The sequence below is a fragment of the Micropterus salmoides genome, unplaced genomic scaffold (assembly GCF_014851395.1).
Source record: "Micropterus salmoides isolate LMB-PRFRI ecotype aquatic unplaced genomic scaffold, ASM1485139v1 Ms_hic_scaffold_21, whole genome shotgun sequence".
In the NCBI taxonomy this organism is placed as follows: domain Eukaryota; kingdom Metazoa; phylum Chordata; class Actinopteri; order Centrarchiformes; family Centrarchidae; genus Micropterus; species Micropterus salmoides.
Genome location: NW_024041262.1, coordinates 7,424,347 through 7,451,977, shown reverse-complemented (window position 1 = coordinate 7,451,977; position 27,631 = coordinate 7,424,347). Strand labels below are relative to the sequence as shown.

At 40.4% G+C, this 27,631-nt stretch overlaps 2 protein-coding genes, 2 long non-coding RNA genes and 1 other non-coding gene across 6 annotated transcripts in view; 3 read left to right on the top strand and 2 right to left on the bottom strand.

The window, feature by feature from the left end:
* The first annotated feature begins 256 nt into the window (after nt 1-256).
* On the top strand, nt 257-1,823 carry LOC119916144. Its single transcript, XR_005447073.1, has 3 exons — nt 257-323; nt 464-542; nt 1,626-1,823. It is a non-coding gene; the product is annotated as an uncharacterized LOC119916144 (long non-coding RNA).
* A 5,415-nt stretch (nt 1,824-7,238) lies between these two features.
* On the top strand, nt 7,239-8,812 carry LOC119916261. Its single transcript, XR_005447082.1, has 3 exons — nt 7,239-7,288; nt 8,396-8,477; nt 8,624-8,812. It is a non-coding gene; the product is annotated as an uncharacterized LOC119916261 (long non-coding RNA).
* A 771-nt stretch (nt 8,813-9,583) lies between these two features.
* LOC119916338 (cytochrome c oxidase assembly protein COX19-like) lies at nt 9,584-11,642 on the bottom strand. Its single transcript, XM_038736320.1, has 3 exons — nt 11,454-11,642; nt 10,364-10,475; nt 9,584-10,252 (listed from the first exon to the last, which is right to left on the bottom strand). The coding sequence occupies exons 1-3, from the start codon at nt 11,533-11,535 to the stop codon at nt 10,159-10,161; spliced, it is 288 nt and encodes a 95-aa protein (XP_038592248.1). The 5' UTR covers nt 11,536-11,642; the 3' UTR covers nt 9,584-10,158.
* Nucleotides 11,643-12,536: 894 nt separating this feature from the next.
* Nucleotides 12,537-27,631, top strand: part of LOC119916336 (arf-GAP with dual PH domain-containing protein 1) — a 29,920-nt gene continuing 14,825 nt past the window's right edge. The window contains exons 1-2 of one of the 2 annotated variants that reach the window (XM_038736318.1): nt 12,537-12,812; nt 24,058-24,185. In XM_038736318.1, coding sequence (XP_038592246.1) covers nt 12,722-12,812; nt 24,058-24,185 — 219 coding nt within the window. In that variant the 5' untranslated portion in view covers nt 12,537-12,721. The remainder of the gene's footprint in view (nt 12,813-24,057; nt 24,186-27,631) is intronic. The other variant, XM_038736319.1, reaches the window with a different exon arrangement.
* Nucleotides 27,173-27,244, bottom strand: trnac-gca. The gene has a single exon. It is a non-coding gene; the product is annotated as a tRNA-Cys (tRNA).

Sequence of the window (27,631 nt, the reverse complement as noted above, 5' to 3'; positions counted from 1 at the left end):
TGCCTAGCATTACCTTAAAGTTCATTAATTAACATGCTTTATCTATCGTAATTGCTAATATACTGAAAATTCAATACTTTTGGGGGGGGGGTTAAATAGTCAGCCTGTAAGATAGTTTCCTGTACATAAGCTTAATAATATTTTTCTGTGTTGTGTATGCATTGCAGTGCGGCCCCAGTGTTACAGGCCTAGGCCCAGGAGTCCAGGGCATGTCATTCCCAATTGCTGCATGAAAACCTCAAATGCCACCATTAGAAAACTGTCAATGCCTGCTTCCTGCAGGAGAAAAATACTTTTTCTCATTGCAAAATAAAGGCTTACATGTAAGTAAAATTGCTCATACAAGCTTCATTTTCGCATTTATGGTGTGCTGTCCGTCCCTGTAAGGCACATTGATCATATTTGAAAACAATCAGTCTCTAGCACATGTTCATGTCTGTTACATGTCTTTTCAACCCTACAGCCTTACCAATGAAAATAACGAATGGTGTGTGGACCCAAGAGCTTGGTGGCTCCAACAAAGACTCTGGAGGTTAAAGCAAGTAAGCTGGGGAATTAGGGGGTAACAATGGGTTCTGTAGCACTTTATAAATGCTGTGATTTATTTTAAAATTACTATGTTCTACTTACCCACATTGGAGGGGTAACAAAAATGATGAAGATTTTTACATAGTTCCTAATGTAAAAAAATTACATAGTTCCTAATAGCTACAGGGTACATTGTGTTTTTACTTTACTGGAAATACAGAGGTCAAAAAAAAAAAAAAAAAAAAAAAGAGTATTGTCAAAACATACTGTAGGCCTATATGTTAACGTGTGTGTAATATAGATAAACTTACAGGATGGGGTACAACAGAGGGGACTTCAACAGCCTGCAGTGGTACAGTTGGAATGACACTGTTGTTACACATAGTGCCGTTTATTGTTGTTATGGACAGTATTAGAAATACTTTTGGTAGGGGCTAATACGGCTAAACTGAAAACAAGTGTCCATCTAAGCCAAAAAAAAAGTGGGAAAAATTACACTCTGTGTTGCACACTATAATTTAAAGGGTTTTCTTCTATTTTTTCTTGATATATTTAGGAATTCCAGGTTTTGACTTCAAATTCAGATCCACACATTAAAGAAAAAATGGATTCAGGTTGCTCAGATTCAATAGGTCAAATTCAAATGAAAAAGTTCAGCCAATTTTAATTAGCCGAGACAGCCGAGAACAGGCACTTCCCTCCCTTCCTCTGGTTCTCCAGAGATTTAGCAGGGTAAAGTGTCAAAAGCTGTACTATGCGGTAAAGGCTAGAGGGCAGAGAGCCCTGCATGGGCGGTGAGCAAAAACGTGAGCTGCCGTGGCTGGTCTGAATTTGACTAATATAATTTGATTTGGTCTTTCTGAATTTTTTCAACTTGAATTTTTAGATTTGAATTTGACCAATGGAATAATATTTCCTATTTAATTACAAAGAGGTGAATTCAGAACAAATCACTTCAGATACATGGTTTTCAGAGTAAAATATTTAAGTGCTATGAATTAGTGGTGTTTAAATTTCATCATTCAGTGGCTGTTAAAATGCAAAGAATTATTTCTCTTATTTGCTGCCATACTTTTAATTTAATTTCTTCTCCCCAGAGAGGAATATGTTGCCAAATCATCTGACAGACCTTTGACAATCACAACGAATAATGCATCATGACCTCCTATCCAGAATTTTTTCTTTTTTTCTTTCTAACAATTTAGATCAAATTTCTCTGTAAACATTTAAATATGTTACTGATGTCTTTGTAGGAATTTTCATTGTCTAATAAACTATTAAAGAGTTTCAACCATTGTTGTCTTGGTGTTGCTGCATGGTATTTACAGTTTATATCACGGGACAAGTAGCCTTGAAAATGCTGAATTGAATGAATTTAAAATTTAAATGTTCTTACTAAAAAATGAAAAGAGGTCTCCATGATAGTGATGAAAATTTCTCCAAACAATAACTTTGTCAGTTATGTCTTCCAACCTGTGGTCATTTTTCTTGAGAAACAGCCACGAAATAAAGAAATTACTCTTACATCCTTTCCACAATGTCCATATTTGCTTTTTATTAGCAGCATGGCTCTAGAGATGACAGTGTCGCTCAGTCCACTACTTTGGTCCAGACATCTTTATCTCAACAATTATCGGACAGATTGCCATGACATTTTGTATAGAAATTCATGGTCCCCAGAAGAGAAAGATTAGCCTACTGCGTTTGGTAAAGCTATGACATTTCCTCTAGCGCCATCATGAAGTTGACATTTTTGGTTTTAAGCAAAATATCTCAACAATGTATTGTATGGACTGCGTTTAAATTTGCTATAGATATTCATGGTCCAGAGGATGAATCCTAATGACTCAGGTGATCCCTGACTTCGTCATCGTGAGATTCACTTTTGTGATTTGAGTGAAACATCTCAACAACTTTGGATAGATTGCCATGTAATTGGATAAACACAGTCATGCCCCCCACAGAATATATTTTTAATCACTTAATTTTACATCTAGCACGGTCATCAGGTTAATACTTTGGTTTATGAACAAATACCGGCAAAACTAAAGTAATTCCCATCAACCTTAGCTGTACTTTTAGGCTATTTTTAATGCTAATTAGCTAATGTTAGCATGCTAACACTAAACCTGACTAAACTGAGGTGTTGAACATGGTTTCTAGCATGGTTAGCTAGCTACCTTCAGTTTATGCTGCATTCATAACAGAAAGGAGAAGACAACAGTTGGCCTTACAGCTTTAATCTCATTAGTGCACACTTGTCTATCCATCCAACACACTTTATTATCCATTCATTCTCAGATAGGGGCCCAGCCAGTTATACTTACAGCTCCCGTGTCAGCTTGTGAACAACACTTGTAGCCATAAGCAAGTGGAACACGCAAGAATCTGTATTATATATACTGGTTGTGTAACTCAAGTTTAAATTATGTTTACTATATTATAACTGATAGTGAGACAAATAATCAGAATCTACTCTAGCCTGATATTATTTGGAATTTGAGGGTGGAGCAGCAATTGGCTATGCTCGAGTCTTTAGCGCCTCCGGCTGTGAATCCAGATGTTTTTGCCATCGTCACTGCAGCTTTGCAGCAACGCCCTGCAAATCAACTAATCTCATCTGCCAGTGCACACACTCCCTCTACAACAAATCTTCTGCCTCCACAACTGTCTTTCAGAATACCTGGACCCAGAATGCCTTTCTCCGTAAGGTTTGGAGTATGGTGAGTGTGGTTTTGAGTCTTTTAAGGAACCTTTTGGATGCAGGATATTTTCATAAAGTGACTTAAGCATTCCAAATACTATTAAATGTTACTGGAGATGACCTCTTGATTACTTTACAAGATGGAGTGCTCAGTAGGCTATATTATCCAAAATATTCAAATCAAATCACAAACAGATGCTTTTTGGAAGAATCTGAATACATCCACATTAAACATACTGAATAATATAAAGACAGCAGGAAATGTCTCTAGCTTAGAGCATTCCACACATAGTTGGAGTGAAAACTTAAGCAACTCAAATCACTGAGGAACTTGTGTATTCAGACAGAACTAAAGGTTAATTTCAGAGGTAGTACAATAACATACAAAGTCAATGGAATGAATTCACCCAGGATGGCACGATTAGATGAGACGTGCTGCTTGAGTTGAAAATGTTTCAACTTGGGCTTATCCTGGGCTTTATGAATCAGCTTCATACATGTACAGAGATCTTAGGGAAATGAAGAGAGACTGATGGGAAATAACAGTAGGAAGCTGGGTTTTTGGTGAGCTCTGTCAGAGGCTGAGTTGAATCAGTAAGCTAGATGTGCATTGGTTGGAGCAAATAAACACAAATCCAGCAATACAACACATTTCCAGGGGCCTGTACCACGAAGCGAGTTCAACATACCCAGGATATGTTTTCGTTATCTGGCTTAATAACCCTAACAATCGCGATCGGATAAGCGGTACCACGAAGCTGGTTATCAACTCGGTAAGTCAACCCAGGGTTTCCCAATCCAGCCGGGAGTGCGTTTACATAAAAGAGGCGGTGTTAGCAGCAGATGACCAATCGCAGACATGAACAAGTCCACTGTCAGCAGGGCGTCATATTAAACTGTAACACTACAGAAATACGACAGTAGCACGCCTGCATCTGACACATGCAGGGAGACAGAAAATCGCAGACAGTGTGAATGCCTAAATAAACAGGCGTAGGCATAATATTGCATTGATTTAAAGTGTTCTTATGAGCTGTATGAAAATATCAGCCTTATTATTTCAGCTCGGCTGTGTGTCAGCGTCTCCACATTAAAAGACTCGGGCACTGAATCAGTGGTCGTTCCACCTCACTTTAAAAAACTTGTCACTTCAAATCTGAGAGTAATTTATTTAACACACTCAAAAGTGTCCAAACATTATTCTAAATTAACTTCATAAAGCAATGAAATGAAAACTCCATTCATGCCATAAAATGTGCTCAGATAGGCTAGTGGTTGAAAGACAATCCCAACATTTAGGCTACTGAAAACTCACTGTCCCACCTTTTGGTGGGGAGGAACATGACTACGGTCTCTGTAGTAGACCTTAGAAAGCTATATTAACCTAAAATAGATAGCCTACTTTCATATTAAAATTTAGTATTTCAATATCCCTACCAAACTGCTTATAATATTCAGCCTCACATAAGACAAATAAAACCCATTTATTTTAAACGAACTGGGAGCAAATAAAAGATATTAAACACATTTCAAAGCAGTAAGTAGGCTTATCTTGCTGTACTGTAAAAACCTGTAGGCAACAATAGCCTGAGGCTTTTAATCAGTCGCTGTAGGATGATATCGCTATAGTCAAGAGTTTCTCCACATCACCGCTGCAAACATAAAGCAGCCTATTGGCTAAAACAGTCTATGGGATTTCCTACAGATGGTGATATAATTTTCCAAGAGAGCTGATTGGTCAGTAGGCGGCGTTTTCACAGAGTTGATCTCTTATCTGGAACATAACCTGCTCCGGAGCAGTTAGCCGTTCAGCATTTAAGTTACCATGGAGATCTACCCCGGTAAGAAGTGAAACACCTTCGTAGTACTGAAAACCCGGAGTTAACCCCGAAGTTATCTGGATAAACTCAAATCCTGCATCGTGGTACAGGCCTCTGATCTGTGTTCTGAAAAACGTTGATCCACTAAATCACAGTTTCCACTCGGACCTGAAGAATGTCTTTCCTCTCGCAGTCTTACTAATGTTGTCGCAGGTTTGTAGAGTTGAGCAGGTTGGACGACCCAAATGCAGGACACAAGGCTGACAGGTTCAGTTCAGTGATTTATAAAGGCAAACTAAAAGCACGCACACTTACACGTACAGTGGCTGAGTCCAATGTAAACCAAATAAATAAGCCAAATACAAACAGAAAATGTAAAACGAGTGTGATCCTTAATCCACAGAACAAACAAAGTACAGGCAGGCAGGCAGGCAGGCAGGCAGGCAAGACAAACAGCAACCACAACACACTGCAATGACCGGACAGAGACTGAACAGAAACAGCAAACATTTAACAGCAGGGACTGACAAGCAGGCGAGAGAAACAAAGGTGAGACGAATCAGGACTAACGAGACTGTGGTTATGAAGTCCTTTAAGCGCCTTGTGTTGACTCCTCGAGGACTCTGAGGCATGCAGGAAAGATTCCAGCTGACCCCTCACACCCTGGACGCAAACTGTTTCAGACTCTCCCCTCTGGCAGGAGGCTGTAGTCCATCAGGACCAAAACCTCTCGCCACAAGAACAGTTTCTTTCCGATGGCAGTGGGCTTCCTCAACAAGGCCCTGGTCCCCACTGCCAGTGACTCTCATACCCCCCTCCCCAAACTCGCACACACTCATACACTCTCCTGACCCCACACTTTACAACAACGCTCAACTGGGCTTTATGCTCATGTTGACAACTTTTGCACATACTTGTCAGCATTGTATTATAGTATTATTGTATCTTTTTATATTTTTTGTATACTTGTAATTTTTTTCTGATCTCCTTACTTTTTATATATTATTACTATTTATGTTATGTGTACTGTAAGCACCAATTCATACCAAGGCAAATTCCGTATGTGAAAATGTACCTGGCAATAAACCCGATTCTGATTCTGAAAACAGAGACAGGCAGGCAGATACTACACAGGAATCATAACAGACAAAACCTAAACAAGTGTAACTAAACTAAAATAATGCAGACAAAGAACTAGAAGTAAATACTAAGACATGAACTAAGGCACATGAACAAAGACATAGAACCAAAACCCAGACTCCCCAACAAGACACACAGACAGGATTGTGACAAATGTAATGTTACTTGTTACTTGTGCTACTTTGAACAGAATGAAACCACATTTCCTCATTGTAAAATACATGCACACATGTAAGACAGAGGATTAACTCCAACACAACCCTGTTTTTTTGTCTGTCAAGTAAAGCTGATCATGAGCAGACAAACCAGGAAGAATGTGTGTGAGAGAGAGAGCTTTGAAACAAACACTGCCCTTCAGCGTTGGTTTCTTTAAACAATGACTGACTATGACGCAGTTTAAAGTTGCCAAAAGATTTTACGTAAAGTGCAGTGTATCCACTATATGCATTCAGGTAGCGGCGGTGCGCCACTGCTGAATCACAACCACCGCTACTAAAATGACTCACGATCATTAAACTATGCGCTACAAATGTTTTCACTCGCACACTGTGCAGCACGGCATCAGTCAATGCTCGACTCGCTTCGTCTCCTCGTTCTATGCAGAACATACGTGACAGATGGAATCTGAATCAGGAGGCGCGCAGCGAGTGTTTGATTGTCAGAGCGGCAGAAAGTGACAGTGAACGTGAGCGGAGGAAAATATTCTGGCAGTAAATGTACGGTGTCTGTTACAGTGTGTCGGCTTCTCAAGACCAAGAAAAATCTGTTGTTTCCCACCTGCTGGAAAAGTGAAGCCGGTTAGCGCTAAGTTAGCTAACATCTCCCCTTCAGACCGCGCAGCTGAGCAGCTTCTAGCAGCTTCTACAGCAGCTACATAGCTGCTATGTAACTTAACGTTAGCTCAATTTATAGAAACTGGAAGCTGTATTTTATTACTGCCTACTTGTCTAATGTTGAGAACATCAGGTACAAACTTCGACTAAACTGACATAGCCTGCAGCTCTGTCCTGTACAGACTGATTCAATTATTTTTCAGTTTTCAGCCTGAAAAAGTGGTTTTGGAAAAGAAAGGACGGAGGTGACTGGAGGAGCTGAGGTTAGTAAAGCTAACTAGTGATGCAAACTAGTCCTTTTAAGCAAATGAAGAGACGTTTCTTTTTGGATTATAATGTGCAAATAAAATGCACCTCAGAAGGGAGGAGGTTTCTCATGTTGCCTATTTTTTATATTAATGTCTACAGATAAATGTCAAAAGCTGTAAAATGAAGACACAAAAGGCAAACATGAACAGTCATATCTATATTGATTGTGCTGCCCTTGCAATGCGATCTCTTGAGCAAAGCTACATAGCCAGTTAACATTCAACAGTCCACCAAAAAACAAGGCTTGACTTTTCTTGTGTTTTACTTAAGTTTTTTTTTTTTGGTTTGTTTTGTAAAACTGAAACATTACAGAATAAGTATATATATCACTATACATACTACATATGCATACAGTTACTACACAATCCCTATCAAAGTGTAAAACCCGCACTGTAGCCTACTGTATACAACAAGCGATGTAGCATAGTTCACCTACCACAACATCTACAAGTCACAAAACAATTAAAGAACAGGCTAGCTACTGCTGTGCTGCTAGCTAACAGAGCACATGTTTTTACCAAAGTATAAAAACGTTTCTAACATAACATACCTTACAAATGCAAGTGATTTACACATTACTTACAGGCACACAGTCTCCAAGGCAGAAGCAGATCAGAAATACTTTCAGCAACATGAATCCAGCACTGTCTTTCTTGACTTTAAAGACAGAACAATGATTCTGAGGACATATTAACAGGGTTAGACATGTTGTGTTGGGGTCCATCCTAGGGGAAACACTGAAGTTTAGTTGTTTTGTGAAGTGTGACTATTTGCAGCTGTATGGATTATTTTGAAAGACAGTAACAAACAACCTATTTTGTTATTTTAGACAGCAAGACATGTTGGTATTATCATGCAGTCAGATAGGATTTTATGAAGCAAAAGCATGGGTCTGGGTTCTAAGCTGTGGGAACTATGGTGGGTAATAATGGTATGCATATGTAAAATGACCCTTTAACAATGCCGCTCTTGACAGACTGTCATTGCATCACATGATTGTTTTACTTTATTTTTGTTTTGTTCAAGAAGAATGGAATTTAAATTTGTCTTTGCAACTACAGCTTTACTACGGTGAACAAAACACACCAGTGTGTGGATCCCACAGCCAGGTGGCTCAAAAGAAGATTCCAAAAGTTACAAAAAGTAAGTTTGGAAGACACACTCCAAGGTAGAAACAGTAATAAGCACACATTTTCTTTTAGTTCCATATGATAAATACCCTTAGTGATGGGTGTAATATGAATTCCTTTAATTTTCCACAGATGAACCAAACTTGTTTTTCTCCACAGAGAGGAATGTGTTGCTATGACCTCTGAAAGGCCTTCAACAGCCAAGATGAAGTTGACACATCATGATCTTCCAAGCAGAAATCTTCACATTTAACAATTGTTTTGCTTTATTCTTAATTTACAACTCCGATTTTTAGTTTCAATTTTCAGCTCAATATACTTTGTTTTTAATAAATATCATGATATTAACTATGTCTTTGTAATACTCTTTTAAACTAAAATAATACTTTTGACCCAGTCTAACATATGCATTTACACAAACCTTGCAAAATATTATTATTATTAGTTCTTCAACCAGGAGAGTCCCACTTAGATTGAGAGTCTCTCTTTAAAGCTGGCCTGGCCAAGACAGGCAGAAGCATAAAAAAAATGAAAAAAACACATCGATCAGATAACCCTGAAGGAGAGACACGCATAGCGAGCTCACATTTCAAGAGTACTTTTGAAACAGCTTCACAATTAACAAATTAAGGAACCTACCTCTAATTCTTTCATTTTGGATTTAAAAGCATTTAAAAAGATTAATTAATTGAGATTCAAGTCCTTTTGCAACGTATTTCACGCAAAGTCTGCAGAATACACAAATGTCCTTTTTCCAATTTACATGCGGGTCTTTGGAACAGAAAGCATAAAGAAGTCCTGAGAACGCAATGAGTATTGCCCCGCACTTCTCTGCGTGATAAGCACACATAGACCAAGAATTTCCTTATGTATAAAGGTGTACAGATACGGGTGGCCAGAGCAGGCCATCCTACCAAATGAAGCCTTAATGTCTAGAAAAATGTATTTCTACCAAGTGAGATATGCACACGTTCATTAATAACTATGAACACTACTGGGGTTTACTGTGGTAGGTAGGTATATTAGTCACACCAAATTACATTTGATTGGATACATTTATGTCCGCCTGAGTTCAAGATGAGTCATCAAAAATATTGCAATGTTTTACAGCAAGAGATGAATTTTGATATAAAAATACTAAAATCACTATTTCTTTGACACACTTGTATGAAGAGATAATTAACACTGGGACACAGGATTAGAACATGAAGGAAATGTTATTTTCATTGAAGTGTTTTTAATAAAGTAAGTAACTCAATAGCAATAATCGGCCAGCAGATGTCGCCATTAGACGATCAACTGCTTTGCAACACAATTGAGTCACAGTTATCTAGTGTTTAGTGTTACTGACAGGTCAGGAGCTAGAGTTTTACTGCATCCACACTGTTTAGTGTTGAGCTTCCAGCAGCTGAGAAGAATAAATCAATCTAATGTCAATCAGCACACACGGTTTAATTTAAATACAAAAGATTTATTGCCAAAACAACATTTCCATATATTATTCATTTTATGTTATGTACACAAAGGGTTGATAAAATTATTTTGTACTCCTTAACCTCAAACTGAGGCCACAATGCAAACCACAATGTCCTCAATCTCAAGGCCCACATTCTCAAAGTCCTTGAGGCCCGTCTTCTCTCCGTCACACTCACAGAGGCCTTTGTCCTCAACATGCTTTTGTAGGACTTGCGTTGTCAGGGTTTAGTGTCTCTGTCTGCCTGGCCGGGAGGAGGATCCATCAGGTCCTTGAATCCCAGTTTCTCCAGAGGCTCCTTGGCCATCAGCTGACTGGAAATACACAAGGTAACGAAGGAAAACGATTCAGGTCTGATGAAAAATGTGACCAGATGTAATGATCATGAGAAACGCAGGCTGTATTATTTAAATTAGGTTTCTTACTGGTCCATGCGGCACTCCAGGTAGCCTTTGGACTGCAGTCGGCACTTGGAGTTGTCGAAGCTGTTGTCTCTCAGGCATTTCATAAACGTCTCCTTGAAGGCTTTACACTCTCCTGAAATATAAATAAGATACATGAAGGTCCAGCCATGGAGGTTAATGCTCAGATATGTCACAGCTTCCTGCGATAGACTGGCCACCTGTCCAGGGTGTACCCCGCCTTTCGCCCACTGTAAACTGGGATTGGCTCCAGCCCCCCGCGACCCTGTACGCAGGATGAGCGGTTGACGATGGATGGATGTCACAACACAAGACTCAAGCTATTTCTTCAACGTGTCAGTTTGAGCCAATTTGGGCACATAAAAGTGTTCTTTCCTTAATGTAATAAAGACGAACTGTTAACAGGAGCAGGGCTGTGAGTCCACTGGGAGATGTAATTCAAAGTTTATTGGACTGTGCGTGGTTTCACACAGATTGTTAAATTGGGAAACGGTAGCATGCGTCAGCTTAGCCAGACTCTCTGTCTCTTGTGTATTATTATTACATTCAAGTCACAGAGCTGAGCACCAGTTCTGCTAAAAATTTAATAACCATCAATCTTAGAAAACCCTTGGGGAGGGCATTAAATAACACTTCCTGCTGTTCTGAAGTGTTTTCCCAGAATCCTCCAACAATCGTCTGACCATCTGGATGAAAACAATATTATGCATGTGTCCAGGTATGTCTCCCTGCTCACTCTCTACAACAAAAGAAACCTCTAAAGACATGGTTTTGAATGAAAACGTAAACAAAGTACAAAATCACACCAATCCAAAGTAATTTAACTATCAAGAAAACAATTCTCTAAATTAGCCATCATCTCTAGATTAAATTAAACAAAAATGACTAATTTAGAAAGCTGCAGAAAGACGAGAGGGTCTGATTTAAGAGTTTAAGACCAGCTGGGTGTGTCCAGAGACCGCAGACTGCAGTGCCTGCCTCTGCTTAAATGCACTTACAACTAAAAATAAATAAATAAATAACTCAAACATATAGATGTTGCTGAACATGCAGGAGAAATGGCGTGAGTTCAGGATGACTTGTCTTCTCTTACCGAAGTGGTCCAGAGGGAAGGAGCCTTTTTCAGGAGGCCGGGGCGTAAAACTCTTCGACCCGAAGTTCATAGCTGTGGACATGTTTGTCTGGGGTTAAACAGCCTGTTTCTAAAAGCTGTGGGACTTTTTCCATAAAATGCGAAAGCGACAACAACAGCCGCCGTACGCGACCCTGTCGCGTAGATATGACGTATTTTTCAGCGCCGTCTCAGCAGACAGACATTAGTAGTCTATTGAATCGCATTGATGATCGATCGCATTTTCGTTTAAGTTGTGTTGTTTTTTTGTTGTTGTTTTTTTAACATAGAAAGTATTGTACCGCCATCAGAAATGAGTCATAACAGTTAAATCGGATTTTTTAAAATATATACTAATAACGTTTTAATCGCACAGTCTGATGAGAAAAAAACACCTAAACCTGCTAAAAACGCAAGGTATGACACAACATGGAAAAATGGCCTGTAATTCCTATGTAAACATTATATTACACAGTATAAATATGATATAAATCACAATATAATAATGTCATGTTATTAAAAAATGCTTGTGAATTGCAGCCCTATCAATAGGGGAATAGGCCTACCACAAATAAAGGTTTTTAATAAAGATAAAGCTATTGATACAAGACAAAAATACTGTAAAAATGGTTATTTTATTGCACTAAGATTAAATCTTATTCCTTTCATATAGGCTACATGTCTTGTTTTTATATACGTTGTTTTATTATTAGAGTGACCTAAAGCACGTTTAATTGCACCGACGGGGCTATGGCCTACAAATGAACACTACTAGTTTTAGCACGGTTCCTGCATGTGGATTTTAATTATGTTAAGTGTGAGTATTGTGTTATTAGATGGAATGGCGGACTTTTCTAAGAGTGGTACAGTTTTAGGAGTCGCAATTAAATGTGTTCTGGTTGTCCACCGCTGGATGTCTCACTTTCATAACATATAAGATTGAATAGAGGGGCGAGGAGACAGACAGGGAGGCAGGCAGGCAGAGGAGGAGGTGGTGATGGTAACATATAGGCTTGATTATTATGCAGTCAGTGAGACTCGGTAATAGAGGAAGCAGTGAGGGAGAGAGAGAGAAACAGAGAGAGAGAGAGGTTTCCCTTGCAATCGGCTCAGATCGTCCGGTCTTCTCCCTCTCCAGTCTTTCTTCTCCACTTCAGATCGGAGGTGACAGGTGATCGGGCTGTCTGTCTGTCGGATGTTCTTGGGCAGGATTCTTCCCACCGCGGTGAGGCTGGACGGATAAACTCACCATGGCGCTGGAACCGGAGGGGAACAACCGGCTCCTGCAAGACGTGCTGGCGAGACCGGGCAACGAAACGTGCGCGGACTGCGGCAATCCAGGTAGGCTAAGCCAGGGGTCTGGTGCAGGTAGTAGGCTACATGAACTATAAGCTGCTGTGCATAAGGTGGGGGAGACTAGTCAGCTGGTGCTTCAAAACCCAACAAGTCTGGGTGAATTGGGTCCAGATATGATGACAAAGGCCTGGCAGGGTACATACCTGAAAACACCCTGTTTTGCAGGTATAAAATGACCTAACAAACTGGACTCTGGACTTAAACACATAAAACACTCCTGTGTGTGGCTGTCATGGTGTGTGAGGGTGTACAAAGACATGTCAAGTGTCCCCTCCACAGCTATTACTGTTGTTACTGACTGTGTGTGTGTCCACGGTGTGTTTTCACTGGTGTGGTGTCCTCATGTTCTACACTGTCAGCAACCTCCACACAGCTCGCCCAGTAGCTAATTATTGGTGTGTGCGTTTTTGTTTTACATGTTTGCTTTTCATTTCCACAGCACTGATTTCACCCTAGTTATGTTATTCTCTATTAAGCAGCTTCATCCCTTTCTTCATCTCTCCATCCTCTCCCCATGCATTCCCCCTTTTTAATCCGCTCCCTTCCTCCTCCCCCTCCTTTCTTCTCACTGACATGGCAGTAAACCAGTGAGTGGGCACAGAGGCTCCAGTACAGGCCGTACGCCCAGTGTTTTGGAGCCGAGCCCGCCCAGGATGCCTGTTTCTCTGGCCCTGGTATCAGCTCCGCTGAGGACTGGCTGTAGTGGAGCAGCTTTTGGAGCCAGAGGCGCTCTTGCAAATTTCAATAGCTTTGTCTGAGCGGTGGGCACCTAAAGGGGGATTTCATTTTGACCAGAGGGTGTGATGTTGTTGAGATACATGCGGAGAAATGTCTCTCATTGTGGGTTGATGTTGCGTTTGTGTGTTGACTTTAAAGTATTTGAAATTTTGCTTCTCACCACTACCAACTTCAGCCTAATATGCTCATAAAAGTTTTTATGTTATTTGTTGTAAACGCTCAGTCTAAAACCAGGTTTCATCTGTTGATCTTTAGCGGTGGCATCGATGGAGATGTCAGTTGGTTGTCGGTCCACCACTTTGGTCTAGGTTGAAATGTCTGCTATTCGATGAATTGTGTGGACCCCAGAGGATGAAGTATACAATGAAATGTCTCAACATATGATGGATTGGTATATATGATTGACATTAATAATAGTTCCCTGGTTCCCAACTGTAGATATAACTAACTGTGTATACTCTGCATACTTAACCAAATGCATAGATGCTGTTCATACTGTATACCACCTTACATTTGCACTCTCTCTCTAACTCTGTCCACTTCTCCTCTATACAGTTTATAATTTCACATATAGCCTACTGTATAATATTTGTATATTGTAACTCCACTGTACATATTGTAAGATATAGCATAACTTACACTGTAGTACTTACTTCCTGCACTCTGTATAAAACACTATATTCCTGCATTTCTGGTTAGATACTATCTTAGCTCTGTACCCGTACTCCTCATAATGACAATAAAGTTGGATCTAATCTAATGCATGCTAATGACTGATAAGTGAAATGTTGGATGGATTGCTATGAAACCTGGTACAAATATCCATGTTCCCCACAGGATGAATCGTTATCCCTTAATATTTGCTCTAGTGCCGTCATCAGGTCCCAAGTTAATAAGTTTATACAATATTTTGTCCAATACTTTGGTTAATGACCTGCAGACCTAATGGCATTTCCCTTAGCCTCAGCTGTACTTGTTATCTGCCACCACTCTGCCTGAGTACAGCCTCACAGAGCCGGCTGCAGACATGCAGCCTCATAGTCTTGTTTGGGGAAAATTGGCACAATTACCAATACCCATGTAGCCTTATTTGACCCTTGGGATACTTTTTTTTTGATGTAGTTTCCCTAAACAGTTCGACAATGATGCAAATTGCCTAGAGGAAACATTGGCTCAGATTGTTCCCCTGCTGGGTTTTGCATGGAAAATATGCCCCTTTCACCTTCGCAGTCATTACATAATCAAATTTAGCCAAATTTAGCCATGTCAAGCGAAGGTGGGACAGATGTTCTGTGTTGTGCAGCAGTTGCCGAGTAGTCCCGAGAAGCTGTAAATGCCGGGTGACTGATTGATCACAGCTAGTAAAATTTCAGCTGGCGAAGTATACTCATTTATGCTGTCTTATCCCCCAGCAAGTGTTAAGATTCCCTCAAGCAAGGCACTTAGTGTTCAACAGTGTAACTTTGGTTGAATCCAAACAACTGCTTTCTCCCATATTTGCCTTCGAACACTCATTTCGTGAAATTTCCGGAGAGCAGGCTGCTCAGATGAAAAGTGTTAACCAAATCGTTATCTTTCTCCCCGTCCTCTGCTACCAGATCAGGCATTCCCAGGCTCATAATTCATATCTCATAATGGCCAAGATATGAATTATTGATGCTAGTTCGGTGGCTCCTTCCCAGATGGGGACAGGATCTTATCTCAGTGGCTTTTTCAGAAAAACATCACGGCTTCATTACAGCTCAAGATACCACAAATCATCTCAGCAGAGCAAAGAAAACAGACAAACATGTATTGTACTGGAGTCGGTGTGAGCTAAGGTTACTTAGGAGGACGTAAGGAAGATAGTTAAGTAGGATGTAACAGGTAGTGCACTGTAGACCTACATATACGGGAGACCGATAGATAAGCCAAATAGATAATAAATGATTATAGATGTTAGCATTGTTATGTCAAGGATTACTCATTAAATGGGCATTTTTAAATATCAGTTTATGCAGTTCTTGTAGTTGTCTTTAATTGAGGCTAATGACAGTTGAATTGAATGTAATAAGGTACTACCCTACTTTGTTAATCAACTAGTTTCTTAATCATGGAGGATCTTTAGTTAAAATGTGTGCAATCATTGCTAAATCAGAATTGGCTTCATTGGCCTAGTATGTGTATGTTAAGGTGTAAATATGTTACATCCAGGCCAGAAAAAGAAAAGGGGGTTCTTGATGATCAAAGGTTTAGCAAAAAAAAACAAAAACAAAATTCTGCCAGACAAAATGTGTTTTTTCTGTGCTTTTGCTTTTTTCATACTATATTGCCTAATACTGTAAACTTTATAACAACAACTAGCAGACATGTAACCTGTTATATGGCTTTTGTATTAAGCTTTCCCAAGCTAAAGGTTTGGAACCACAGTCGTAGTCCTGTCTCTACTAAAAGAACACTAAGAATATGTTTACATTAAGCCTTCTAATATGTAAAACATTGTTTTCCCGTTGTTTTTAATAAAAAAACTCTGCCCACAGTGAAACACCTGAACAATAGAAAGCCTAAATCTCGGGATAGCCTGGGTGACCACTTTGTTAATGATCACGACGTCATCTGACCAAATCAGTATTAATACAAGTTAATGATAACAGTGTAGTCGACTATATTGGCGTTACCCTCTGTGACCACCTACTGTATACTGTGTTGTAATATGGCTGAATTGAAAACACAATTTAGTTGTTCCCATTTTTATATTTTGTGTACAAAATACTAATCTAATCGCATTCCCATAAACACTACCTCTTAACCACCAGTCATTTCTTTAGTTTTAATTAGTGAAAGTTAGCGGCAGCAGAATGTTCTTAACTTCGCTGCCTCATAGCCCCAGACCTTCACTGGGCTGGTTTACATCATTGTTTTTGCAAACGCTCAGTTTTCCTTTGGCACACATTTAAACACCAAGCCGGTGTTTTCAGATTTAGACACTCTGGAATTTAGGAAAAGCAGCTTTTTGGTGATGCAAATTTAATATGGACGCAGAGCTGAAACTGTCTTAATGCGGACATACTCTTCAGTTCACTACAGTTCCCTGTAAAAGTCAAAGGTGTCAACAAAAATACTGTATCATAATGGCTAGCTGATATGGTTTGCTATAGCTAACAAGGTAACTATCTATTTTACGTTATTATCTTATCATTATTATTATTATTATTATATATATCTACAGGATATATCAATGACACCATGTTTAGTTCAAAGGCAGTGCAGACTTAACTAATTTTGCGCAGCTACAAAAGCAATGGAAAACTGAGAACCTCGAATACATCACATGAAATCCCTCCATTTTATTTGCAGGCTGTACTGTCTTTACTCTTAAAAAGACAACAGTGACCTGGTGCTGGTGTGCTCAGACGAGACTGCTGTGAGGCTGATCTTGGAGCTGGGAGCTTACGCGGCAGGGTTTCTCTGTAGCTCAGCAGCGCTGTGGTTCTGCCCTTCGCTAAGGACACACAAACGAGTTCTTCCCTCCAGAGAGAAGCCTCAGCAGTCCTCTGAGGAGTGAGGAAGGTTTTTGTTGAACAGCAAAAACAGCAGGAACTTTGATGAGATAGTAGGAGGTTTAGACTCCTATGGCAGTCCACTCATGGCTCTCCGGACTATTGTTCAATGTTTTTTTAAAGGAAAGTTGGAACAAAAAACTTTCTGCATTTCCCATTGCAACTCAGTGTCTGATGTACAGTGATGTGAATAAGTGAGCTGAAGCCCTAGCCAATTAAAGCATTGGTAATGCTGCTGTGCATATGTTTAGGTTCTTTAATTTAAGAAAATTCACTGTAAACTTTTATTTGTGGGCATAGTTAGTAAATAGATGGATACACTGTAGCAGAAAGGCGGAGAAGACACGTACAGACTACCCCTTTTTCAACCTTGACAGTAAGGAAGGTGGATGGTGAGGTGATAAATCACAGACACACCTGACATAAGACACACCTGTGACACCATCCACTCCAGCACGTTGTTCTCAAAGATCGCATTTTAGACCATTCTATCCTGGTCTCCTATCCTCATGATGCCTTCCATGTATCCTGGGTGCGACTTCCAGTTACTCCTTTCACTGAATCAGCGTCTGCAAGTCTCACACCCTGTAACATATTAAAGGGGTCATGTGTAGTTTTCAGTGGTCTCTAGCAGTGAGTTTTCAGATTACAACCAAAGTCATGAGCGAGCCTAAACAGAGACAGACACACTGAGACAGCATCACACAAAATGCTGGAAACGCAATTAAACTCACCCACATCGTTACAGTAGTATTTTTATCATCTTTATGTTGAACTGATCCATGCTCGTTGCATGATACCCTTACATTAACTGCATGTTGCCGATATGATACGTCGCTTTAAGCTCGCCTCCAGGCTTTTCAGTAACTATTTGTGGATCTTTCATGGGATGCTCAGCAATGTGAGAATAGCTCAAATGTACTGGATGGTAACCAAATATTATAAATGAGATTGCTACTCCTTAGCATAACAGTAAAATCATTGTAACCTAAGTAGTAACGTATCTATAGCGAATGGGTCTTCAACTGGGATGTTGTTGTCCTGCACCATTATATTGCATTGTTGGATATTATATGGGCCACGTCAGTTACAGCGACTGAAACTGGAGAAGAAGCTGTGTACCTGAGGTAAAATGACAATAAATCTAAATTGAACGTTACAAAGCAAAAAACGCCGGTTTCTACAATTGGTTTTAGAAACACGTTTGCTTGATACCATTATATGGGGAGGCTGTGGCTCAGGAGATAGAGTGGGTTACCCGTTAAGTGGAAGGGCGGCAGTTTAATGCTCGGCTCCTCCAGGCTGCATGTCGAAGTGTCCTTGGGCCAGATACTGAACCCTGAATTTCCTCTATTGGCTGTTCTGCCAGTGTGTGAATGTTAGTTTCTGTTTGAGCACTTAGGCTCAGTGGTCAAAAAGAATAGAAAGGCACTATACAAGTACAGAGCATTTACTATTTCTTGCTGGCTAAAATCAACACTTTAACATAATACCGGTACATCCATTACAACTATAGCGTTTTGCAATGGATAGCGTTAGCAACTGGTTGGATTTAGCTGGCAAGCTACAACATGCTTTGCAGTAATGTTAGTTTACCTGTCCAGTGGGATGAAAGCCATCTCTGGGCTGGGAATATGTCCAAAATAAAGCATAGGCCCATATGTTGACCTTGTTTCCGCTCAACATCGATTTGATTCTTGTTTGGCCTGACGGTCTACAGTTTGCGTTTCAGTCTGTGTTGTGCTGGGAGCTAGTCGTTCTTTGGTGTTCGCAGATTCCATTTTGTTTGCTGTGGTGTTGTTGCGGTGTAGGCCATAGAGTTCAGAATCAGTAGGCAAGAGGCTTGGGAGCACACATGAGCATCACAGCCTACGTAAACCAATGGATTGGCAGCATAGTGTCTGTTACAAGCAAACAAAAAAGCAGGCGAAGTGAGTGTACAACCCATTCACAAATAGGCAATAAAAACTGTTAAATTTCATTTAAAAAAACTACATAAATGTGATACTGTGATCATACCTCTGCCCAATGGATAGGAGAATGAGAGTAGTAGGTTGTAAGATACTGTACACCTCTATGAATATGATTGAATGTTTTTAGTCAGCTGGTGGCCAAGCAGCTGATGACTGAACCACTAAAGGTAAAGCATCAATGAATCAGCTGATGCCAGTCAGCTAAAGCAAGCACAACTTCAGTGCTCTGCATAAACTTATGCAATGATTCATTTAAGCATACCACAAAAAAGGTGCTTTGCCTTAGAAACCCTGTGGGTAAAAAAAAAGGATAGATTTTATTACCTCAAAGAGAACGTGCTGTTTGGTTACAGGCATAATCCAAAGCAGTTCTGATTATGTAGCAGAAAGGGACACATTTTCAAGACACTTAAAGAGACACATTTCAGGCGTGTGGATGGGAATCAGGATTAAAAACATGGACACACGTCATTAGCACACAGGCAATCAATTAGGAAACACTTGGAAACTACCTAATAATGCTTACCTATGTCTCTGCATGGTAGCAAGTAATATGTAATATAATATAATGCGCATACCACATTTAATGTTCACTCTTGCAAATGCATTCCATCTGTAAAGTCAGCCTTAAGAAATGAAGAAAGCCTTGATGATTTTCTTATAAAAGACATTTTTCAAAAGCTGAAGGTAAACAGAGGTTAAGTTGAGAAGTTAGGACTGGAACTAGTCCCGTAAAAGTAAAAGCCTGTGCTAGTGCCTGAGGGGTTTAGCCAAGACATGAGAGGGTCACAACCTCAGCTGACCCCACTGTGTAGTGATTAACCCCCAGCATGACTGACAGACTGATGTGTATACTTCCAGACACACAAATGAACTGCCTGCAGATGCTCTCGGTCACACGGGCTGCCGTTGCTTAAATGCCCCCTCATATGTTTCTCCCGCATCTTCCCTGCAGTAGCGCCACAGGCACTTCTTTTTTCAACCGTGTGCGGTCGAATCAAAGGCTCTGTTGTCTCTCCACCTGACGGGTCTCATAACTCCTGCAAAAGTTGTCTTTTCTCTCAACAGTTCCTTGGCCTCTTTAACAAACACGCCTCAAACAGCATATGCACTGTTAAAGACAAACCAAAACCAGAGTTTTCCACCTCTTGTTCACTGTAACTGTGCATCTGTTGTTCACAGTAATCCTGTTGAGAAACATCCTCCACGTACATGTAGAAGAAGAAGCCCTGTGCGTGTCTATGTGTGTGTGTGGTTAGTTAGTCATGCGGCCACAGTAATCTCCGTGAGTGCTGTCTGCTTCCCTGTAAGGCCTGACTCAGCGATGACCTCACCTCCGAGTGGCTGGTTGTGTGTTTTCGTGTCAGCAGGGCTGTGGAGGTGTGTATTTGTGTGGGTGTTGCTGTCCAAAGAGGACAGTAGGTCTGATTTCTTCACATCAAAGTGCCATTTCTAGTGCTTTGTGCAACATCACCAGGGAGTTCACATCATCGCTCTGCATGATGAAGAACCCACACTCTTCCTTCCTTCCCTTCCTACCCTGTCCCTCCTCTCCTCCTCCATCCCCTCACCTCTCCTCTGCTTCTCAGGCTCTGTGGCATCTCCATCTATGCTTTCTCCGGCCTCAAGAGGACAGAGAAAAACAAGAATGCTGGAGGTTTTTCCTGCTGTCTTCCCCCCTTCTCTCTCTCTCTGTCGGCTCCCATCTGACTCCCTTGAGTGCTACATGCTCTCACTGTCCGTGCATGTGTGTGTGTGTATTTGTGTTCACATGGCTGTGGTGCACCGCGCTGAGGCTCTCCTTGTGTGAGAAATGGCAGCAGCACAAAGAGTGAGATGGAGAGAGAATGTGGTTACTTTTGGAGTGTTGCCCATTGAGGACATGGTACTCCCAGTCGCTCGTGGCCACACATACGCTATTCATGTAAACAAGTGTGCAAATACATCGTACACACATACACACACAAATATTCCACCATCTTGAACAGAGCCTGACTGATGCATTGGCATGACCGATGTTATATGTTTAAGTTAGCTTATATAGTACTGTGTTGGCAAAGATTTGTTGTTGATAGCTGGCTGATAAAGTATCATCAATCAAATGTTAATATCATCATTGACTACAAAACTACAGTATTGATAATGAACTTAGTTTAGCAAGTTTAATTGAAAAATTTGACCTGCTGGTGGCACTAGAGGAAAAGTCAGTAGGCTTCTTTCAAATTTCATGGCAGCCCTTCCAAATGTGTATGAGATATTTCATTCTGGACCAAAGTGGTGGACTGACTAATGGATTGCCATCCCTAGAGCCACAGTGCTAGTGTGGCTAAAAAATGCCAAACATCTAGGTTCCAGCCTCTCAAATGTGAGGATTTGTTGTTTTTCTCTGTTGTATATCATAGTAAATACAATATCTTTAGGTTTTGACTGCTGGTTGGACAAACAAGACATTTATGGGGGGTGGGGGGGCATGGAGGGCAGCCGGCCCACGAGTAAAATCGTTGTTGCTTGGCAGATTACTGTGTGGATGACTGCCTTGCATGGCCTTTTGTTTCTTGGTGGTAAACTAGTAGCTGGGTGTGGTGATACTGATGTGGCTGTTTCATGAATTTTCTGCCTACTCTGTTTAGCTTTGGCTGCTGCAGACTGCAGACAAATCTCTTCCCTGTTATGTGAAGAGACTGTGGACGGGATGCACAGACTGACAGTTATTATATGAGCAGTCATATGAGGAAAATAGGGCTGGGCAATCAAACAATAATGATAATTATCTTGATAACAATATAACAAATGTTCAATAAATGTCTGATTTAATTCATTTGAATCAAGAACTAATTAGCACTTAATTTTTCTATTAAGATATTTATTTTGTTGATCAACAGGGACTGAAGAAAGATTTTACTTAATTTTACTCTTGCATATGTGCTGAATAATTGTTAAATAATCATAATTGTTTTGAATGTTCTACCTCTTTTGATTTGTTAAGTGATCCAATGTTTGGCAAGTGTTTGTTCTGACCATAAAGACTAGTTTAAAACCACAACTTTCACTCAGGAGCCAGAATCAGCCTTTCACTCAGGAGCCAGAATCAGCCTTTAAACTTAAAGGTTTAATGATTTGATATTTATTACGATAATTATTGATATGGAATCATATGAAATTCCCTTCCCTAGAGGAAAATATCATAAACTCGCTGTGGAGAAACTGCAAAAGAATGTATGTTGTAATATGATGTGATAAATCAATACTAAGATAATGTAAATTAAAATAAGTTACTAAATGAATATTGTAGAGTAGTAGTATTAAACTGTACCACATGTATTCTAAATCTATTTCATAGTAATATTATACAGGGCTTAAAATGATAAACTGTGAACTAGTGTTCTGATGTTTTACTTAATTTCTTTACCAATATTACTGACTATATTATTCAGTGACTGGAAGAGGGCCCACAAACAAAGCTGCACCCCCCTTCCGTCTATGGGGATTGAGTGGGGTGTGTTTTTGTTTAGGAAATATTTACATTAAGTTCAGATAAATTGATGGTGGAAGTAATCATTAGTTGCAGCCCTATACTTTTCATCACCATGTCCAAAAGCCATTGATATTCCATTTTTATTTCAGTTCCAGTTATAGACATCACAGACAAATGTGAACACATACTCTGGAAACTTGACTCACTTTTCATATACCCACTGAGCTTTAATTCCCACCAATCAGATTATTTCTGCCTTCAGTGCAAAACTCCTATCTGCACGTTCATCTCTCCGTCATTTTCGGACACTACACTCTGTCACTGTCCCCGACACTCTGCGCTTCCGACTTTGACAACTTCATTTGCATGGACAGAATCAAAGTCTACAATGTGTGATACACTGACTCAAATGTACCTTTGCCGAACACCCACGGATGCTGCTGCTGCTGCTGCTGCTGAATCACGATGCAGAGAGAGAAAAAAAAGCTCTTCTTTTATCCCCCTTTCTTGCACATTCTGTCTGACTGCTGATGAGGCTGTTGGTTTTTCAAACGCTGTAGTCGAAAAGAATGCCTTTATTCACATGCTCATATTGGCAATAAGCGGGATATGGTGCACAGATGTTTATGTGTGTGTGTGCGTGTGGCCGGGGGGGAGGCAGTTACTACATTTGTGGGGTCCAAAAACCAAGATTCCACTTTACTTGTCACCAAGATGCTGGACCCCACATGTTTAAAGGGCTTTTTGAGGGTCAAGACTTGGTTTCAGGGTTCAGGTTAGAATTAAGTTGAAGTTAGGGTAAGGGGCTGGGTTATGCATTATGCAGGCTCTGTGTGTGTATGTGTGCGCGTGCATGTCAGGATGTGTGTTTTGTTCTTTTCTGTTGTCTCCTTTTAAAATATCAAATATTGCATGGGCATACACGTGTGTGTGTGTGTGTGTGTGTGTGTGTGTCTTTTTGTGTGCATGCATGCATGTGTGTGCATGTGTGTGTGTATTTTGGAGTCCGGTGATGTAACTAACCTGATAACTACCTCGGCTGAGTTCTAATCAGATCTCAGACGGACTGTTTCCTGTCAGTAAGCTAAATAGGATTTCCCCAAAATCATATTTTGCTGCCCTGGTCTACTTTATGAGCGGGGACACACTAAACCAGAGTCCCTTGTAATATTTGCTTCATTTACTTTGCTCTTATTACTCCTTAACAGCGCCAGCATCAGCACTTTCGGTATTTATAGCCTGAACCATGAGCTGGTGTTCTCTTTGTTGCAGCGCTTTTATGACACGATTTTCTCACCCGTCCTTTTTTATCTCTCTTTATCTCTACCACTACTCTCTCTGTCGCTCTCCTGCACTGCTTTGCCCGATTTCATTTCCTCCCTTCTCTCTTTCTCCCCGAACTCACTTCCCCTCCTTTCACCTCTGTGTGTCTTGTTCTCCCTACGTCATCTCTCTCCCGACTCTCCCTCTCTTTCTTCCCCCGTTCTCTCTCTCCCCTCCTGCAGAGCCGGACTGGGCGTCGCTGACTTTGGGTGTGTTTGTTTGCCAGGCCTGTTCGCTCCTTCACCGGAGCATTCCCCACATCAGCCGGGTCAAGTCTGTCCAGGACACGTGGGATGCCAGCGAGGTGGAGGTAGAGCAGTAACAGCAAATCATACATTGTACTCGCATTGCAAAATCCCCAATAAAATATATCAATAACATGTGCACATCCTAAACAAAACAGCACTTCCCGCTTTGCTCAGTGGACTGCTGACATTTGATATTTGACTGGTATCACTTTACCCATCTTAGATGCAAAAAAAATAATGGAGAGGCAGGAGATGGAGTAGAGAATCTAATAAAATAGGTGCAACAGAGGATCACCTGGGCAGTGACATGCAGAGAGACACTGAAGTGTCTGACAGAGTGAGAACATTCTACTGAAATTTGTCAGTAGAATCAGATTCAGACAGTAGACTATGGCAAACAAGTATTAACTTTGCATTACGATTATTATATTTATTTATTTCAATTTCAGTGGTTTTAGTAACATATTTAAACTCAAAAATTCACTCATATGTTCCTCTTGAAGAACGTATGAGTGGGAAGTATGCTTATCTCGCTTTCATGCTGAAAATCAACCACTCTCTTATTCCTCAATTTCTCCCCAGGATCAATAATATTTCTGATTCTGTTCTGAAACTGATATCTGTATTTAGCCTAGCTTAGCATAAATATTAGAAACATCTGGCCTAGCTCTGTGCACATGTAAAAAAAACTGTCTACCAGCACCTCTAAAGCTCACTAACTAACACAAAGAAAAGTGTGTAATCATTTCTTGGGTGTGACCAGCTGTCAGGCGTTTTACTGTGCTACTGTTATTTATCTTCTCATTTAACTCTCGGCAATAAAGCGAATACTCGGATTTCCCCAAACTATGCCTTTAAGATCGACACATTTGCACAAGTGGTTCTTGCATGAGGCCAACAATTCTTAACTCTGCATATTAATTGTGTGCACATCCCAGTATGTGCAATATAAGTATGCATATTTAGCATGTGAATGGTATAAATGTGCATACAATACAGACAAGCAATATTAACATGGAGCCCGTGGGATCTCTAAAACCGTGCCATTATTTCTTTGTTGCTATGGAGACGACCCAAGCAGGACGCGGAAACATGTCACTGAAATAAAGGCAACGTGATGGATTTTTGAAACCCGAAGCTGCTCTGCTTGCTGACACATTCCGTAGGTGCAGATCTCATTAACTCAATCCGCTGGCTGCTGTTTATTTTTTTGCTCGGCACTTGCAGGTCAGTGATGGGAGAGAACAGTAGGTTACAACAGGCACAAATCATCAGAGTTTTATCTGGCTTAATGTAGCCAATATCAGTCAGTTAAAAATGCTTTGATTGGCTGTGATACCAGCGCATCAAAATGTCTTTAGTCCTTGTGCAAGACATCTTCAGCTGACCTCTGACCTCCCTTTGGGAGGAGAGAATTTCCTCACAGCAATCAATGAAGTATTATTCCATTAGTGAGATTTACACTTTTCTCCTGTGAGTAAAAAGAAGCTGAGCTGGTGTGTGCCTTGCAAAAATGCCCTCTTCAGAAATATGTCAGCGAGAAATAATAGGAGTTCTGTGCTAAAGTTTAAAAGCAGAAATGCACATTTTGAGGTTGTCATTTGTAAGAAATAGTCAGGAATGTGCTTTTGCACTGCTGAGCAAAGGGTGTAGTTGCCCCTAAACAATGGTCCATGTCAGTGCTTTAACGCCACCACTGGGTGACAAAAGGACTTTCGGGGAGGTGATGCTGATATTAGTCATGAGGATAGAGGGAAGTTGGAGGACAATAATTGGGATGTAATGGGTATTTGACTTAAGAGGAGAGTGGGAAGATGTAATGGGGAAAAATGTAAGCAAGAGTATTAGGTGATTGAATGACTGGATTTGATTGCAATGTAGGAAAAAGGGCAGTGAGGGCTTTATGTCGTCTTTGTTAAATCCCCCTACTGTAATTGCTGTATTGGAAGAGTTAAGGGGTTATTTTGAGATGCAGGGTTTATTGTTGAGACTTTAGGAGCCATTGTGGTCCCACTTCAATAAAACATCCACAATCAGAGGAGCCACTTTTGTCTACCAGCCACTTAAGTAGCCGCACCTACCTAATACTGGATAGTCTTGAGTTTAACAAGGTGCCCCAAATGTCACACAGGGGTCTTTCTTCACGATGACTTAGAGTGATGACGCCACTAAACTTCAGCTGGTGTTTCTGATATTTGCCTCCTGTCCCAAAGGGAGGATGTGATGACTGAAGGAAGGTGATTGTCAAGTCCTTGGAACTGTCTTGAGATGAATTTTCCTAAAATAATTAGGCATTTTATTCTGAAGAATGGCTTTATGACTTGTGAAAGCATTTTACGGCCAAACAGGATAGCCTTATTAGGGGGTGAAGGACAGCATTGGAAAATAGCAGTTTGGTAAGTAAAAACTACTTAAGGTACAGCTGCGAGCAATGATCGGTATCTAAGCGAGTCACGATAAACGCAACATTTGACATTTTCAGAGGAGAAGAACAGATGCAGAAGACTTAAGGGATTAAAGTGATGAAAGAATTTGGACTTTGAGATAATTGCGGAAACGCAAACGTGATTTTTACAGCATCACTTTGAGATCAGAGAGTGTCATTATATGTACCTTACTACAGGGTGAAATGTTCAACCCACCTGCAACATTTTTTGTTTACTAGATTTAAAGTTTAAGCTGCACAGAGTCTTTTTAGCAGAGAAAAATGAGAAGAAAGTGTCACGGGATCCAAATAAGATGGTCACCTTAGACTCACTATGATCTGAACACCCTCCATTGTCCGCACATCTGACTGGCTCACCGGGGGATTTGAACCGTCAAGATGTTGGTGAGAAAATTCTGAATATAATCATTGATCATTTTGCCGGTTTTTAGGTGTGTTGTTAATTATTTTTGTGGTTTGTAACCTACATGCCAATTTCGGTGAGTTTTCTGCATATTCAGTGGATTACTTCAGAAAGTACGTATGACCGTTTTATACAATGATAGAAGAAAAGGAATTTGAAATCATGAGAGACTGGAAGTCATGCTGTTTGTTGCCAAAGGTAGGGGGCACCCAGATTTGAACTGGGGACCTCTTGATCTGCAGTCAAATGCTCTACCACTGAGCTATACCCCCTACAGCAACAGCTTTTCCATTGCTCATTGATAGTCAGGTAAATGGGCATTTCGATAAAAATATTTATAAATCATTTTTATATGAAATAAGAGAGGACATGCACTAACGTGGTGGTGTGTCTAAACACGGACAGTTCTTTGCTTAGAGTCATTACAAGCAAGGTATAAACCTTTTGCAAGTGTAGCGCCCCCTAGTGGAAGAATATCCCAGGACTGCTCAGCGAAGTTTGGGCCGAGCATCTGAACAGACGCGTCAAGTTTGGTTACAATAGCTTAAGGCAATTTTGATTTCCGGGCATTTATGTAAAATTGTGCGTAAATACACAAAAGTAAAAATTTATGAAAAACGTAATCAAAATGTATCAAAATTCTCTTGATAACTTTTGAT

What these genes read in the sequence shown, in the direction of transcription:
- LOC119916338 (XM_038736320.1), bottom strand. Translation starts at nt 11,535, where the DNA reads ATGTCCACAGCTATGAACTTCGGGTCGAAGAGTTTTACGCCCCGGCCT. An exon ending in CTTCCCTCTGGACCACTTCG is followed by an intron (nt 10,476 to 11,453) that starts GTAAGAGAAGAC and finishes TTTATATTTCAG; the next exon opens with GAGAGTGTAAAGCCTTCAAG. An exon ending in CTGGAGTGCCGCATGGACCA is followed by an intron (nt 10,253 to 10,363) that starts GTAAGAAACCTA and finishes GTGTATTTCCAG; the next exon opens with TCAGCTGATGGCCAAGGAGC.